Raw genomic sequence first — 16,936 nt, forward strand, 5'->3', positions numbered from 1 at the left:
GGAGACTTCTCCTTGTAACAGATGGATCAGTACAGAATACTGCAACTGATCAAAATACAGTCACTTAGCCTAAAAGGGGTCTGTAGCTCCAAATCTAAGGCTCAAGGATCATTGTGAAAGGAAGGGCAGGAAGAAGGTAAGAGCCTGACAGTCAGGGAGTTTGCTCTGAATTGTGTCTCCTAGTAATGACACAATCTATACACTCAAGGTCTCCTCAATATGACTGCCATAGGCTGAACACGCCAACACCAACAGACATGCCAAAATGAACAGTAAAATGCCCAGGAGGTCTCAACCCTAAGAACCACTAAGAAATGTTGAGAGTGGGAGAAATAGTTTTCTCAAGGGAAGAGCACACCAATTGGTTATCCAATACCAATGGTCAGCCCTGAAACAAGCATACAAGTAGCATTATACAGACTTAGCAAGTTAAGTTCAAATGTCTGTACATTTACATATATACATATAACAGCTAATGATAAAAGAGGCCATGGATTTGAAAACAAAAAAGGGGCGTATGGGAAAACTTGGAAGGAGGAAGGAGAGAGGTAAGAAAAAATGTAATTATATTATAAACTTAAAAAAAGGACTAGCCTGTCCTGGAAATTATTATGTATCCTAGGCTGGCTTTCCTATCTCAGGCCTGTACCACTGTGCCAAACTCTAGAAGCACATTTCTGAACAGGTTGATAGGTGATTCCTGTGGCCATGGTTGGTGCAGGGCCAAGAATGAGGTCACTCTGACTTGTTAAAGTCTGGGCCATGCCACATAGAATTCACTCAACTTTGCCAGAGTTTCATATAAATAAATATTCCTCACAGGGATACTGTCACATTTACCTAAATTTTAGAATTTAATTAAGGTAGATTCATGTCTGTAAAGCATCATAAATGGGGACAAAGTGAGAGAACAGTTGAGTATTCAAAGCTAATTTGTAAAGCCTTCTGGAGCCTTGAACACGGGAAGCATGTGTTTACATGTATACATGTTGGGAAGAGTCCAGGCATAAGCAGAAGGCTTTTCATCGGTGTTCGTTGGAAGTTTTCAGAGCACCACTGTGTAGCAGCTCCTACAGCTCTGAGGCATAAGCAGAGGTGGAAGACTGGGTAAGTTCAGCTCTGATGAGGATGTTTACGCTCTGGCTTCATGATTCTGAAGCCCAACTGTGTATGGAAACTGCAGTTATCCAATGCATCGAGGAATGTATGCCTTTCTGACAAGCTTCATTTGATAAAATCCATCTTTATTAGATGATAACTCTATTAAAGACTTTCATGTGTGCCTTGGCATTTAAAAGCCAGGCATTCACCCACTCAGTTCTTCAACCCTATGAACTACGTAGTACCCTTGAATGGTATGAATGTGGACCATGAACTGTGAGTAGAGGAGAGAGTGGGCCTTGAGGGAAGACACTGATCCAGGCTGGGCATAGAAGAGTCTCCAAGGATGGAGAAGAATCACTAGAGATGGTGACTTCAGGGGTTGCAGGAAAAGCAGCAGGAAAGATTCTTGGCACAGGAAAAATCTCAATTTCTTGTCATAACTTAGGGAAATGAAGCACCAGGCTGCTGAAACCCAGAAGAAACTGTGTAATAGTCAGGGGAGCCCCAGGATTTGATAGCTTGGGAATTTGAAATGAGTTCCATTTCACAAGACTGAACTAGAATTTAGAATAGGACAAGCCCTCTATGGCTGTATTATGTGCCCTGTAAGCACTTTTCTCCATGTACCTGCTCCATTAATTCAAGTATTTCAAACTATGCCTAAAAGAGAGTTAATGAATGCTTCTTCCTTGGCCCAGCCAGTCTCTGACTCTCTCTTCTTTCATCATGTGTATGGCACAGCCCCATGTCCTCTCCCCGTGGAACACTGCTTTTCAGATGCCTGTGAAAAGCATTAGCTTTGCATTTAAGTTACAGAACTGACACACAGGGCAGTGTGAGCATTTTGCCCCACCACACATATGTTTCAGGCTCTGTCCTTATCCCCCTAGAGACTTATAATTTAGGCTTCAAATTTTCTGGGAATGAAATAAAAAATGAGAGTTGAAAAATAAGAATTGAAATGGCGATAATTTTAACAGTTAAATGCTTTCTCCACCCCTCCCCCTTTGTCTGTGTGAGCCTTAGTTGTGTTTTCTTACCTGCAGTGGCACCTTTTGTTCTGAATTGACTTTAAACTAGGTCATCAACCTTTCCTTTTTGTCCATGGGTTTTTTTTGGGGGGGGATTTCCTTTTTTTTTGAATTAGAGGATCCTGCCTTTTCTTTTGGTAGAATAGTTTCTACACCAAAGCCATCAATATTTTCCCCTCAACGCTGAGGTCTCTGGCTGTGTGTGAAGAAATACTCTTGTGGCTTTGGGCTATTAGCTCAGATTGGGGTCTGTCATCCCAAGCCACTCTTCTCTATGGCCTTGTCTAACATTCATTGGAAGCACTTTCTGGTTTGTCATGGCTGGCAAGATGCTTGCCCACTACTCTGCTGCCAAAGCCACATGATACATATTTGTAGAGGAACAATTATATATTTTTTCCTCATAAAACTGGTTGAGATGCACAAAATATAACACATCATTCATTAAGAGCTTAGAAGTCACCTGTCATACATAGGTGATATGAAACATTCAGTGTAATTAGTGTGTAGATAAAAGTCAAGAATAAAAGTCATAGTTAGACATTAAAATGGCACATGATAAAAGTGGTAGCCAGATCAGTGGTTTAGAATGAAATTTTCTAAGTTTTCATTCCAGTTTCCTTTCTTACTAGCATATATAGAGGTTCATTTCTTCATACTCAATTTTAATTGTGAGAATAAAGTGAGTTGGTATTCAGACACATAATATCTTAAGAGAAATTGAGGGAGTCATGCTATTTATAGGGGAAGGAGGAACATATTGTGGCTGGTGGCTTGGTGGAGCATAAAATGACAGTGATGTGAAAAGTAGAATAAACATCATACGATAAACTGCAGGCCAATGTCCCTGTAATAGTTTGTATATGCTTGGACCAGGGAGTGGCACTATAGGAGGTGTGACCTTGTTGGAGTAGGTGTGGGCTTAAGACCCTCACCCTAGATGCCTGGAAGTGATTCTTCTCATAGCAGCCTTCAATGAAGTTGAACTCTCAGCTCCTCTAGCACCATGCCTGCCTGGATACTGCCATGCTCCTGCCTTGATGATAATGTTCAGAACCTCTGAACCTGTAAGCCATCCCAGTTAAATGTTGTTCTTATAAGAGTTGCCTTGGTCATGGTGTCTGTTCACAGCAGTAAAACCCTAAACTATGACAGTCCCCAATACACTCACTATATAACTATAAGCATTTCAGTTGGTCTATAAAATGTAACATCCGTAACAATCAATGTAAAGACCTGGCAGATTACTACTTAAAATATTAATAGACGTATGGGCTGGAGAAGTAACTCAGCGAATGTCATTTAGTTTCTTAGTATGCATGAATATGCAGAACGTGGATATCTATAGTTTAGCCAGAAGCATGCATGCTGCATCAAGGTAGAAAGTTTAGGATGTTTCTCCCACTTTGCACTTCTTCTAATTTGGTTGTTTTAGAAAACAAAACAAAACAAAACAAAACAAAACAAAACAAAACAAAACCAAACCAAACCAAAAACCAAAAACCAAAAACCAAAAACCAAAAACCAAAAACCAAAAAACCAAAAACATTTTAAAGGATCAAATGCAGCATTCATTTGAATTCAATGCCCACATTTATGAAGAACATATCTTTCAATGTAAACCAGTTTAAAGTTCTAAGACATATTGGGACCTGTAAAGCTATACATACAGAGGGTGCTTGAAGGCTTATTCGATCAGGAATCCATCTTGTTGAATCTGGATGTAATAACTGCAGAGAAAAAAGAAAATCAGAATTGAAAAGAGGTCATGGAGCTTTGCAGTCTTGAAGGTTTGCCCACTCTTAGCTCTGTCACCAGTACCACTGACACTGGGGAAGGCTTGCCCACTCTTAGCTCTGTCACCAGTACCACTGACACCGGGGAAGTAGGAGGAATCCCCATCTTGTTGCCCTATCTGCAGAATTATCTCACCTTCTAAGATCTTAGGACATTACAACATTTGAGAGCACATTTGCCTCAAACCACCCTCCTGCCACAACTGAGCAAACCTTGCCTGTCCTCACCACTCACCGATGTCTTTTTCTTCCTGATGGTTGGCTTTCGACAGCTCGAATAGTAGTTGAGAGTAGCATACTCCATCAGTGCGGCAAAGACAAACAAGAAGCACACAGTCACAAAGAGGTCCATGGCAGTGACATAGGACACCCGAGGCAGGGACTTCCTGGCAATGGTGCTGAGTGTGGTCATGGTTAGCACCGTGGTGATGCCTGTGGAAGAGACAGTTGTCAACTTGTTAAGAGGTCAGCACACCAGACTGAAAGGCCAAAAGTCATGCAAACTTAGAAACGTCATCTCAGGCAGGTGATATATGTCAGTTGCCCCTAGACACTTGGCAGTGGTAGAGCAGCCTGCAGTCAGCTCATTCAGGAGAGGAGCAACCAACACCACAGTGTGTAAGGTGAGTTGAAGGTCAGGAGGTGAGGCATAGTGAGCAGATTTCCCAATTGCATTTCAAACTTCTGATGGGTTGTGGGAACATAATGGCATCCTCTGTCAAGGAACACATATAACTGATTGATAGGTTTAAATAGATTTTAGTAATTCATTGCTTGGCATTTCACCTTTGAAATGTTTTTTTTTTGTTTGTTTTTTTTTGGTTTTCTTTTTTTTTTATTAACTTGAGTATTTCTTATATACATTTCGAGGGTTGTTCCCTTTCCCGGTTTCCAGCAAACATCCCCCTCCCCCCTCCCCTTCCTTATGGGTGTTCCCCTCCCAACCCTCCCCCCATTGCCGCCCTCCCCCCATAGACTAGTTCACTGGGGGTTCAGTCTTAGCAGGACCCAGGGCTTCCCCTTCCACTGGTGCTCTTACTAGGATATTCATTGCTACCTATGGGGTCAGAGTCCAGGGTCAGTCCATGTATAGTCTTTAGGTAGTGGCTTAGTCCCTGGAAGCTCTGGTTGCTTGGCATTGTTGTACTTTTGGGGTCTCGAGCCCCTTCAAGCTCTTCCAGTTCTTTCTCTGATTCCTTCAATAGGGGACCTATTCTCAGTTCAGTGGTTTGCTGCTGGCATTCGCCTCTATATTTGCTGTATTCTGGCTGTGTCTCTCAGGAGCGATCTACATCCGGCTCCTGTCGGTCTGCACTTCTTTGCTTCATCCATCTTGTCTAATTGGGTGGCTGTATATGTATGGGCCACATGTGGGGCAGGCTCTGAATGGGTGTTCCTTCAGTCTCTGTTTTAATCTTTGCCTCTCCCTTCCCTGCCAAGGGTATTCTTTTTCCTCATTTAAAGAAGGAGTGAAGCATTCACATTTTGATCATCCGTCTTGAGTTTCGTTTGTTCGAGGGATCTAGGGTAATCCAAGCATTTGGGCTAATAGCAACTTATCAATGAGTGCATACCATGTATGTCTTTCTGTGATTGGGTTAGCTCACTCAGGATGATATTTTCCAGTTCCAACCATTTGCCTATGAATTTCATAAACTCGTTGTTTTTGATAGCTGAGTAATATTCCATTGTGTAGATGTACCACATTTTCTGTATCCATTCCTCTGTTGAAGGGCATCTGGGCTCTTTCCATTTTCTGGCTATTATAAATAAGGCTGCGATGAACATAGTGGAGCACGTGTCTCTTTTATATGTTGAGGCATCTTTTGGGTATATGCCCAAGAGAGGTATAGCTGGATCCTCAGGCAGTTCAATGTCCAATTTTCTGAGGAACCTCCAGACTGATTTCCAGAATGGTTTTACCAGTCTGCAATCCCACCAACAATGGAGGAGTGTTCCTCTTTCTCCACATCCTCGCCAGCATCTGCTGTCACCTGAGTTTTTGATCTTAGCCAATCGCACTGGTGTGAGGTGAAATCTCAGGGTTGTTTTGATTTGCATTTCCCTTATGACTAAAGATGTTGAACATTTCTTTAGGTGTTTCTCAGCCATTCGGCATTCCTCAGCTGTGAATTATTTGTTTAGCTCTGAACCCCATTTTTTAATAGGGTTATTTGTTTCCCTGCGGTCTAACTTCTTGAGTTCTTTGTATATTTTGGATATAAGGCCTCTATCTGTTGTAGGATTGGTAAAGATCTTTTCCCAATCTGTTGGTTGCCGTTTTGTCCTAACCACAGTGTCCTTTGCCTTACAGAAGCTTTGCAGTTTTATGAGATCCCATTTGTCGATTCTTGATCTTAGAGCATAAGCCATTGGTGTTTTGTTCAGGAAATTTTTTCCAGTGCCCATGTGTTCCAGATGCTTCCCTAGTTTTTCTTCTATTAGTTTGAGTGTGTCTGGTTTGATGTGGAGGTCCTTGATCCACTTGGACTTAAGCTTTGTACAGGGTGATAAGCATGGATCGATCTGCATTCTTCTACATGTTGACCTCCAGTTGAACCAGCACCATTTGCTGAAAATGCTATCTTTTTTCCATTGGATGGTTTTGGCTCCTTTGTCAAAAATCAAGTGACCATAGGTGTGTGGGTTCATTTCTGGGTCTTCAATTCTATTCCATTGGTCTATCTGTCTGTCTCTGTACCAATACCATGCAGTTTTTATCACTATTGCTCTGTAATACTGCTTGAGTTCAGGGATAGTGATTCCCCCTGAAGTCCTTTTATTGTTGAGGATAGCTTTAGCTATCCTGGGTTTTTTGTTATTCCAGATGAATTTGCAAATTGTTCTGTCTAACTCTTTGAAGAATTGGATTGGTATTTTGATGGGGATTGCATTGAATCTGTAGATTGCTTTTGGTAAAATGGCCATTTTTACTATATTAATCCTGCCAATCCATGAGCATGGGAGATCTTTCCATCTTCTGAGGTCTTCTTCAATTTCTTTCCTCAGTGTCTTGAAGTTCTTATTGTACAGATCTTTTACTTGCTTGGTTAAAGTCACACCGAGGTACTTTATATTATTTGGGTCTATTATGAAGGGTGTCGTTTCCCTAATTTCTTTTTCGGCTTGTTTCTCTTTTGTATAGAGGAAGGCAACTGATTTATTTGAGTTAATTTTATACCCAGCCACTTTGCTGAAGTTGTTTATCAGCTTTAGTAGTTCTCTGGTGGAACTTTTGGGATCACTTAAATATACTATCATGTCATCTGCAAATAGTGATATTTTGACCTCTTCTTTTCCGATCTGTATCCCTTTGATCTCCTTTTGTTGTCTGATTGCTCTGGCTAGAACTTCAAGAACTATATTGAATAAGTAGGGAGAGAGTGGGCAGCCTTGTCTAGTCCCTGATTTTAGTGGGATTGCTTCAAGTTTCTCTCCATTTAGTTTAATGTTAGCAACTGGTTTGCTGTATATGGCTTTTACTATGTTTAAGTATGGGCCTTGAATTCCTATTCTTTCCAGGACTTTTATCATGAAGGGGTGTTGAATTTTGTCAAATGCTTTCTCAGCATCTAATGAAATGATCATGTGGTTCTGTTCTTTCAGTTTGTTTATATAATGGATCACGTTGATGGTTTTCCGTATATTAAACCATCCCTGCATGCCTGGGATGAAGCCTACTTGATCATGGTGGATGATTGTTTTGATGTGCTCTTGAATTCGGTTTGCCAGAATTTTATTGAGTATTTTTGCGTCGATATTCATAAGGGAAATTGGTCTGAAGTTCTCTTTCTTTGTTGTGTCTTTGTGTGGTTTAGGTATAAGAGTAATTGTGGCTTCGTAGAAGGAATTCGGTAGGGCTCCATCTGTTTCAATTTTGTGGAATAGTTTGGATAATATTGGTATGAGGTCTTCTATGAAGGTTTGATAGAATTCTGCACTAAACCCGTCTGGACCTGGGCTCTTTTTGGTTGGGAGACCTTTAATGACTGCTTCTATTTCCTTAGGAGTTATGGGGTTGTTTAACTGGTTTATCTGTTCCTGATTTAACTTCGATACCTGGTATCTGTCTAGGAAATTGTCCATTTCCTGAAGATTTTCAAATTTTGTTGAATATAGGTTTTTATAGTAAGATCTGATGATTTTTTGAATTTCCTCCGAATCTGTAGTTATGTCTCCCTTTTCATTTCTGATTTTGTTAATTTGAACACACTCTCTGTGTCCTCTCGTTAGTCTGGCTAAGGGTTTATCTATCTTGTTGATTTTCTCAAAGAACCAACTTTTGGTTCTGTTGATTCTTTCTATGGTCCTTTTTGTTTCTACTTGGTTGATTTCCGCTCTGAGTTTGATTATTTCCTGCCTTCTACTCCTCCTGGGTGTATTTGCTTCTTTTTGTTCTAGAGCTTTTAGGTGTGCTGTCAAGCTGCTGACATATGCTCTTTCCTGTTTCTTTCTGCAGGCACTCAGCGCTATGAGTTTTCCTCTTAGCACAGCTTTCATTGTGTCCCATAAGTTTGAGTATGTTGTATCTTCCTTTTCATTAAATTCTAAAAAGTTTTTAATTTCTTTCTTTATTTCTTCCTTGACCAGGTTATCATTGAGTAGAGCATTGTTCAATTTCCAAGTATATGTGGGCATTCTTCCCTTATTGTTTTTGAAGACCAGTTTTAGGCCGTGGTGGTCCGATAGCACGCATGGGATTATTTCTATCTTTCTGTACCTGTTGAGGCCCGTTTTTTGACCAATTATATGGTCAATTTTGGAGAAAGTACCATGAGGAGCTGAGAAGAAGGTATATCCTTTTGCTTTAGGATAGAATGTTCTATAAATATCCGTTAAGTCCATTTGGCTCATGACTTCTCTTAGTCTGTCTACATCACTGTTTAATTTCTGTTTCCATGATCTGTCCATTGAGGAGAGTGGGGTGTTGAAATCTCCCACTATTATTGTGTGAGGTGCAATGTGTGTTTTGAGCTTTAGTAAGGTTTCTTTTACGTATGTAGGTGCCCTTGTATTTGGGGCATAGATATTTAGGATTGAGAGTTCATCTTGGTTGATTTTTCCTTTGATGAATATGAAGTGTCCTTCCTTATCTTTTTTGATGACTTTTAGTTGGAAATTGATTTTATTTGATATTAGAATGGCTACTCCAGCTTGCTTCTTCTGACCATTTGCTTGGAAAGTTGTTTTCCAGCCTTTCACTCTGAGGTAGTGTCTGTCTTTGTCTCTGAGGTGTGTTTCCTGTAGGCAGCAGAATGCAGGGTCCTCGTAGCGTATCCAGTTTGTTAATCTATGTCTTTTTATTGGGGAGTTGAGGCCATTGATATTGAGAGATATTAAGGAATAGTGATTATTGCTTCCCGTTATATTCATATTTGGATGTGAGGTTATGTTTGTGTGCTTTCATTCTCTTTGTTTTGTTGCCAAGACGATTATTTTCTTGCTTCTTCTAGGGTATAGCTTGCCTCCTTATGTTGGGCTTTACCATTTATTATCCTTTGTAGTGCTGGATTTGTAGAAAGATATTGTGTAAATTTGGTTTTGTCATGGAATATCTTGGTTTCTCCATCAATGTTAATTGAGAGTTTTGCTGGATACAGTAACCTGGGCTGGCATTTTTGTTCTCTTAGGGTCTGTATAACATTAGTCCAGGATCTTCTGGCCTTCATAGTTTCTGGCGAGAAGTCTGGTGAGATTCTGATAGGTCTCCCTTTATATGTTACTTGACCTTTTTCCCTTACTGCTTTTAATATTCTTTCTTTATTTTGTGCGTTTGGTGTTTTGACAATTATGTGACGGGAGGTGTTTCTTTTCTGGTCCAATCTATTTGGAGTTCTGTAGGCTTCTTGTATGTCTATGGGTATCTCTTTTTTTAGGTTAGGGAAGTTTTCTTCTATGACTTTGTTGAAGATATTTACTGGTCCTTTGAGCTGGGAGTCTTCACTCTCTTCTATACCTATTATCCTTAGGTTTGATCTTCTCATTGAGTCCTGGATTTCCTGTATGTTTTGGACCAGTAGCTTTTTCTGCTTTACATTATCTTTGACAGTTGAGTCAATGATTTCTATGGAATCTTCTGCTCCTGAGATTCTCTCTTCCATCTCTTGTATTCTGTTGGTGAAGCTTGTATCTACAGCTCCTTGTCTCTTCTTTTGGTTTTCTATATCCAGGGTTGTTTCCATGTGTTCTTTCTTGATTGCTTCTATTTCCATTTTTAATTCCTTCAACTGTTTGATTGTGTTTTCCTGGAATTCTTTCAGGGATTTTTGCGATTCCTCTCTGTAGGCTTTTACTTGTTTATTAATGTTTTCCTGTGCTTCCCTAAGTGTGTTCATGTCTTTCTTGAAGTCCTCCAGCATCATGATCAAATATGATTTTGAAACTAGATCTTGTTTTTCTGGTGTGTTTGGATATTCCATGTTTGTTTTGGTGGGAGAATTGGGCTCCGATGATGGCATGTAGTCTTGGTTTCTGTTGCTTGGGTTCCTGCGCTTGCCTCTCGCCATCAGATTATCTCTAGTGTTACTTTGTTCTGCTATTTCTGACAGTGGCTAGACTGTCCTATAAGCCTGTGTGTCAGGAGTGCTGTAGACCTGTTTTCCTCTCTTTCAGTCAGTTATGGGGACAGAGTGTTCTGCTTTCGGGCGTGTAGTTTTTCCTCTCTACAGGTCTTCAGCTGTTCCTGTGGGCCTGTGTCTTGAGTTCACCAGGCAGCTTTCTTGCAGCAGAAAATTTGGTCTTACCTGTGGTCCTGAGGCTCAGGTTTGCTCATGGGGTGCTGCCCAGGGGCTCTCTGCAGCGGCAGCAACCAGGAAGACCTGTGCCGCCCCTTCCGGGAGCTTCAGTGCACCAGGGTTCCAGATGGTCTTTGGCTTTTTCCTCTGGCGTCCAAGATGTGTGTGCAGGGAGCAGTCTCTTCTGGTTTCCCAGGCTTGTCTGCCTCTCTGAGGGTTTAGCTCTCCCTCCCACGGGATTTGGGTGCAGAGAACTGTTTATCCGGTCTGTTTCCTTCAGGGTCCGGCGGTGTCTCTGGCAGGGGTCCTGCCGCTCCTGGGCCCTCCCCCACGGGAGCCCAGAGGCCTTATACAGTTTCCTCTTGGGCCAGGGATGTGGGCAGGGGTGAGCAGTGTTGGTGGTCTCTTCTGCTCTGCAGCTTCAGGAGTGCCCACCTGACCAGGCGGTTGGGTCTCTCTCTCACCGGGACTGGGAGCAGAGAGCTGCTGCGGGCCGGGATCCGCGGGTGTGGGACTTCCGGTAAACACAGAACGTGCCCGGTCCTAGAGAAATTCTGCTTCCGTGTGTCCCAAGCTCACCAGGCAGCTTTCTTGCAGCAGAAAATTTGGTCTTACCTGTGGTCCCGAGGCTCAGGTTCACTCGTGGGGTGCTGCCCAGGGGCTCTCTGCAGCGGCAGCAACCAGGAAGACCTGTGCCGCCCCTTCCGGGAGCTTCAGTGCACCAGGGTTCCAGCTTGAAATGTTTTTAGCAGAAGTTACAGCCTATTGCCTTTCTGCATGTCCTATGCTGTCCATGCTTGTCTTCTGCTTGATGCTTTCTTCCTGCCCACTGTGTAAACTCCTGCCTTCCTTATCCAGCCCCAGCATCACCCTTTCTGAGATGCCTTCTCTTAAAATAGTCATGGACCAATTTTTACATTTTTCTACTCTAATTTATCCGGGGTAGATGGGATAATCTGGCATTTCACATCACATGGTTATTAATATTTAGAACACATCATCACGTTTTATTTTGTGTTTCATTTGTTCAGTTTTTCCTTGTGTCTTATTTTCCTTCCTGCTGTTTCATGAGTTGACCACTTGTAAAACTCCTTGCATTTTTTCACATCTTTAAGGCCATGTTCTGACACCTGACGTCTCTATGACGCTTTTGAGCATACAGCACTCTGTATAGCATATCAATAGGCCCCCTAACCAGTGAGTACGCAGAATTTATCCCCTTTCAATAAATTTAGATACATTTTTGCTCTTTACTTTTCTATGGTTATAATATAGTTTTACTGAGCATTTTCTTTACACAACTAAGGATTGTCAGGCTACATTAGATTCCTAACGCCTGCAGAACTCAGGCCAAGAGTCTATTTCCTTCTGGCTTCCAAGGCTTCAGCATGAAGCCACTGTCATTCAGCCTGTGATGCCTAGCAGGCAGGATCATGTCGTTTTTCTCTATCACTTTCAAGGCTTTCTCTATATTTGAGTTTGATTGTAAATTGTCTGAGCTTGAAATTCTTTGGATTTATATCCTGTTCGGAATTTACTTAGCTTCATGCATATGTGCATTTGTCTGCCTTTGAAAAGTTGGAGAAATATTTAGCCATCATTTTTATGCCTTGAAAATGTATATTGTCAGCCTTAATGGCTTCTTCTGGGACATCTATAACAGAAATATTAGATTTTATTCCTTGGCAGTTCACAAGCACTGTGTTCAGTGGGCTCATATTTTTTCAGCCTTATTTTTTCCCCGTGTGGCTCAAATTGCTCTTGATTTACACCAGAGACCACACATCTTTTCCCCTAGCGTGCCTTGTGAGTTGTGTCTTTTAGTACACATTTCCTGTTTTATTGGTTTTCCACTGTCCTGATGCTGTCTTGCTGAGCTGTGTTCCTCTTTTCATTTACGTCAAGTGTGATCATCAAGGTAAACTCTTGCTGACATAGCAGAAGCCTGCTCAGAAAATCTGTGCCACCCCAAACAGGCATGCTTTCTGGTATCATTCATGGCTGTCGACGGTATTTTTGGCTATTTGGGGATTTAGCATCTGTGATTAAAAATGATAATCTACAGTAATTAAAGTTGTCATAATCATAATATATTTTGCTAGAAACCTTTGATACAAAGACTCATTTGTACAGTCAACATTTCTTGTAGCCCTGTATAGTTTTACCAACACTAGATGGAGAAGATATCATTTTTAAATATAATTAGTAAATCTTCATGTTGGTGTATAATGTTCAAAATGAATATTACATACGTATTCAAGTATATTTTATGTCACAAATATTCCTGTTTTCTTCATTAAAAGCATTTGTGTTTGAGAATTTTTTATGTCATCCAATATTAGATTTTCTTCTAGAAATTGCACAGCTTTAGGTTTACTAAGTGTGCTCTGTGTAAAACTATTTTTTTTCTGTGCGGAGTGTCTATGACAGGTTTATTAGCTGAGGGTTCTTTATCATCAAGTAAGGACATAACTCATTAGTTTCTTTTTACTGACTAAAAGCCTGGCACATGTGAATTAAGGGAAGAAAGATCTATTTTGCTCCATGGTATAAAGAGTATTATTAATACATCATTACAGACATAGTATGGCAACCAGGGTTCGGTTCAGGAGATAGGAACTTGCTACATGGTCTGCTCATACCTTAGAAGATGAGTAAGCAGGGAGCTCAGAGAAGAAGGTAGGATGAGCTAGGCTTGCCTGTCAAACATTTGCCATATCTAGGTTTCTCTGAGGGAAGTTTTCAAACTTCCCCAAATAGCTCTGCCATCTGGAAACTAGTGTTCAAAGACCCAAGGAGTGATCTTTCACGATGGAGCCACAGCAAAAATCATGGGGTAGATTCCTTACATGGAGACTGAACAATGAAGCAGAGAACAAGGCTGGCACTAGAATTGGGAATAGCTTTCAGGGTTCATGCTTGGTAATTTACTTCTTGCAATCAGACCTCTCCTCCTAAAGGTTCCATGACAGAAGGAACAGAGACCTCCGAAATCACAACATACACTGAACCTTTCAGAATTAAACCATCACACATCAACAGCACTATTATCTGTATATATGATGCACACAATGTATAGATGTGTGTGTGTATGTATATGTATACATACACACACATGTATGCATGTATGTAGATGCATGTTTGAGCTCTACACCTTCGCTGTGTTTTATGTTTTTATTTGTGCACACTACTTGTGATGATTTGAATGATCCCGTAACTCATGCGTTTGAATACGTCACTCGTAGTTGGTGGATCTACTTGGGAAGAGTTAGCAGGTGCGGCCTTGTTGGAATACACGTTACTAGAGGCAGACTTTGGAGTTTGAAAAGCCTTCCCAGTTAGCTGTCTCTGCCTTATGCTTATGGATCAGAATGGGAGCTCTATCTACTTTCTAAATTTCTTTTTTTTTTTATTTATTAACTTGAGTATTTTTTATATACATTTCGAGTGTTATTCCCTTTCCCGGTTTCCGGGCAAACATCCCCCTCCCCCCTCCCCTTTCTTATGGGTGTTCCCCTCCCGACCCTCCCCCCATTGCCGCCCTCCCCCCATAGACTAGTTCACTGGGGGTTCAGTCTTAGCAGGACCCAGGGCTTCCCCTTCCACTGGTGCTCTTACTAGGATATTCATTGCTACCTATGAGGTCAGAGTCCAGGGTCAGTCCATGTATAGTCTTTAGGTAGTGGCTTAGTCCCTGGAAGCTCTGGTTGCTTGGCATTGTTGTACTTTTGGGGTCTCGAGCCCCTTCAAGCTCTTCCAGTTCTTAGATTTATCCAGAACTCATATGTAACCCAGATTAGCTTTGACCTTATGATTCTCATGCTACTGTGAGAATTACAGGTCTATTCTTCTAGGCTTAGCCAAGGAGTCAGTTTTTAGTATTAATTATATCAGAATTTTACTATTTCTACTGATTTCTATTTTTTCTTAAAGAGCTGATTTTGTATCTGTTTTCATTAATCTAATTAATCTGAGTACTTTTTCCTTGTAGGTTCCGATGTTCTGGAATACATTTTTCGGCTTTTGTTTTGTTCAAAGTATTTTTATTAGAGCAAGGTTTTGCAAGTATGTTTTTTACGGGTTTAAAAGGACAGGGTTCTACGTTCAACATTTAAAGGCTGACAATGCCCTGGTCTTCACTCTTGTACAGAAGAAATGAGCCACACATTAGAAGTCATGCTTTTCCTTTATGATGTAGGGTCATTCTGTTGTAGGACAAGGGGCTCTTAGTCCTCTTTTAGCCTCTTTGTGCACCTGTACATATCTACACTCAGACAGAAACACGTGCATAGATAATTCAAACAAAATGTATTATTTCAAAAATGTAGGTGCTTTTCGGAACTTGCCAAAACAAGACTTCTCTTCGGTGAAAGGAGGCAAGCCTGGCCACAAATTGCTGAGGAAAGAAGGCAGAATATTGGTCAAACCAGTGTCTTATCAGAGCTGACCTGCTTAGGTGAACTCTGGCAATCTGTGCTTTACCAGAAAATGGTGTTGTCTTCTCTGGGATTTTGATATTTTACATTATTTATTTAATATACTCACAAAAATGTTATTTAGCTTTTAGTCATTAACCTGCCATTACTAGTATAAATTTTGTAATGTTTACCATTTAAATGATGGTAATCTTTGTGGTTGCCTCAGAAATATTTATATGTAAATGCTAGTTGTTATTTACCATAAACAAAAAATACCTCTTGGTCCTTCAAAATTATATGGAGGAAATGTGGGCAGGTTTTCATGTTTAAAAGTTACAATTATATCTATCTATCTATCTATCTATCTATCTATCTATCTATCTATCTATAATTATATCTATCTATCTATCTATCTATCTATCTATCTATCTATCTATCATCTATCTATAAAATTTCAGTCCTGAATTTGGGCAATAGCAAGTTAAACATTCACTTCAAAAACTATTAGGAATCTATTTAAGATTTTTTTATACATGCCATATATAGATTAATATAATGAGGAAAGTATATATTCTAGAGAATGAATAAACCAAATAGAGTATGACATCAGAATCCTCCTCTAGCAAGATCTTTGAAATTAGTATTTTTCATGTTTTCAAGTCATATATGAGACCATGACAGAATTTGTAGCAGATTTTCAACAAAACATTTAATGTCCTAAGAAGATGTAATGAAGATTTAATGTATCCTGCCACTTTAAACTAGGATATTTTGTGAATAAGAATGGTAGGTGTTTGTGTTGGATTTAGGTACACTCTTAGCCAGAGAACTCCTTGGTCATGGTGTGAAACTCTTGCTCTTATGATCTAAATTTTCAAAACCTTCATAGAAAAATTAATAAAGTGTGTCTGAGGCATGATATAGGCTTATGGCAACACCAAGGCCAGTGCGAAAGTGAGCTTGGGCATCTGCTTCAGAGACATGAAGGAGGGACAGTTGGCAGCATGTACATTACGACTTCAAATTGGCTGTGGCCAAAGTAAATCGACAATTCACTGATGTTACTGTATGACTACTGAAAGCAATATACCGTTAGAGGATGCCGACGATGCTATCATACAGTGCCATACAGTGCCATCATCACTGCAGCCAAGAGTTCTTATGACTAAGCAAACTGTGATGATTACAAGAGTTACATAGCAACCCATAATCCCCCAAGACATAAACCTAAAACAAAGTTAACTTGGTTGGGCTGGGAGATTCTGTTGCATCCACTGTGGTCCTTGGCTCTTTAGCTAACGCACCACATCTTTGTTGTTATAACAAACAAGTTATAGAATGGAGCCCATTCTATGAAACAACTCATTCTCTGATAGTGAAGCAGTAATGAGGATTTGAGTAATTTATAGTCTAAGAAGTGAATTTTATAAACGTTAGATATTTGAAACCTCATTTGCATAAAATTGCCTATGCTTCTGATACATACTTCTACAGAACTTACTTCACAAAAGAGAGAGAAAGAAAAATCTAACTTTGATATTAAAAAAAAATTAGCCTACTTCATATGCCTCTTAAACCACTTCTATTTGAGTTCTCTTCAACTGAAGGCATTTTGTGAATGTTTCTGTTTTAAAGTTATAATAAAATGGTGGATGAAAATGTTTTTGCAACTTACCTAATGTTGTTCTTGCTGGTGTCGCATCTTTTTTGATCCAAAATGATACCCAGGACAGAACCACAGTCAGTATGCAGGGGATATACGTCTGGATAGTGAAGTATCCCATTCTTCGACTCAGTTCAAAGTAGATAGTCATGACAACATAATCACCTATAATAAAATAAATATTCCTCAA

General features: G+C 40.3%; 1 protein-coding gene across 2 annotated transcripts in view; it reads right to left on the reverse strand.

Moving 5' to 3' along the window:
- Positions 1–16,936, reverse strand: part of Gabrg3 (gamma-aminobutyric acid type A receptor subunit gamma 3) — a 623,439-nt gene that overhangs the window by 1,770 nt on the left and 604,733 nt on the right. For both annotated transcript variants that reach the window (XM_017589765.3, NM_024370.3), the window contains 3 exons: positions 16,759–16,911; positions 4,167–4,363; positions 3,806–3,865 (listed from right to left, as the gene is read on the reverse strand). In XM_017589765.3, the coding sequence (XP_017445254.1) occupies positions 3,806–3,865; positions 4,167–4,363; positions 16,759–16,911 (410 nt within the window). The remainder of the gene's footprint in view (positions 1–3,805; positions 3,866–4,166; positions 4,364–16,758; positions 16,912–16,936) is intronic.

Source organism: Rattus norvegicus, chromosome 1, assembly GCF_036323735.1.
Source record: "Rattus norvegicus strain BN/NHsdMcwi chromosome 1, GRCr8, whole genome shotgun sequence".
NCBI classification, from domain to species: domain Eukaryota; kingdom Metazoa; phylum Chordata; class Mammalia; order Rodentia; family Muridae; genus Rattus; species Rattus norvegicus.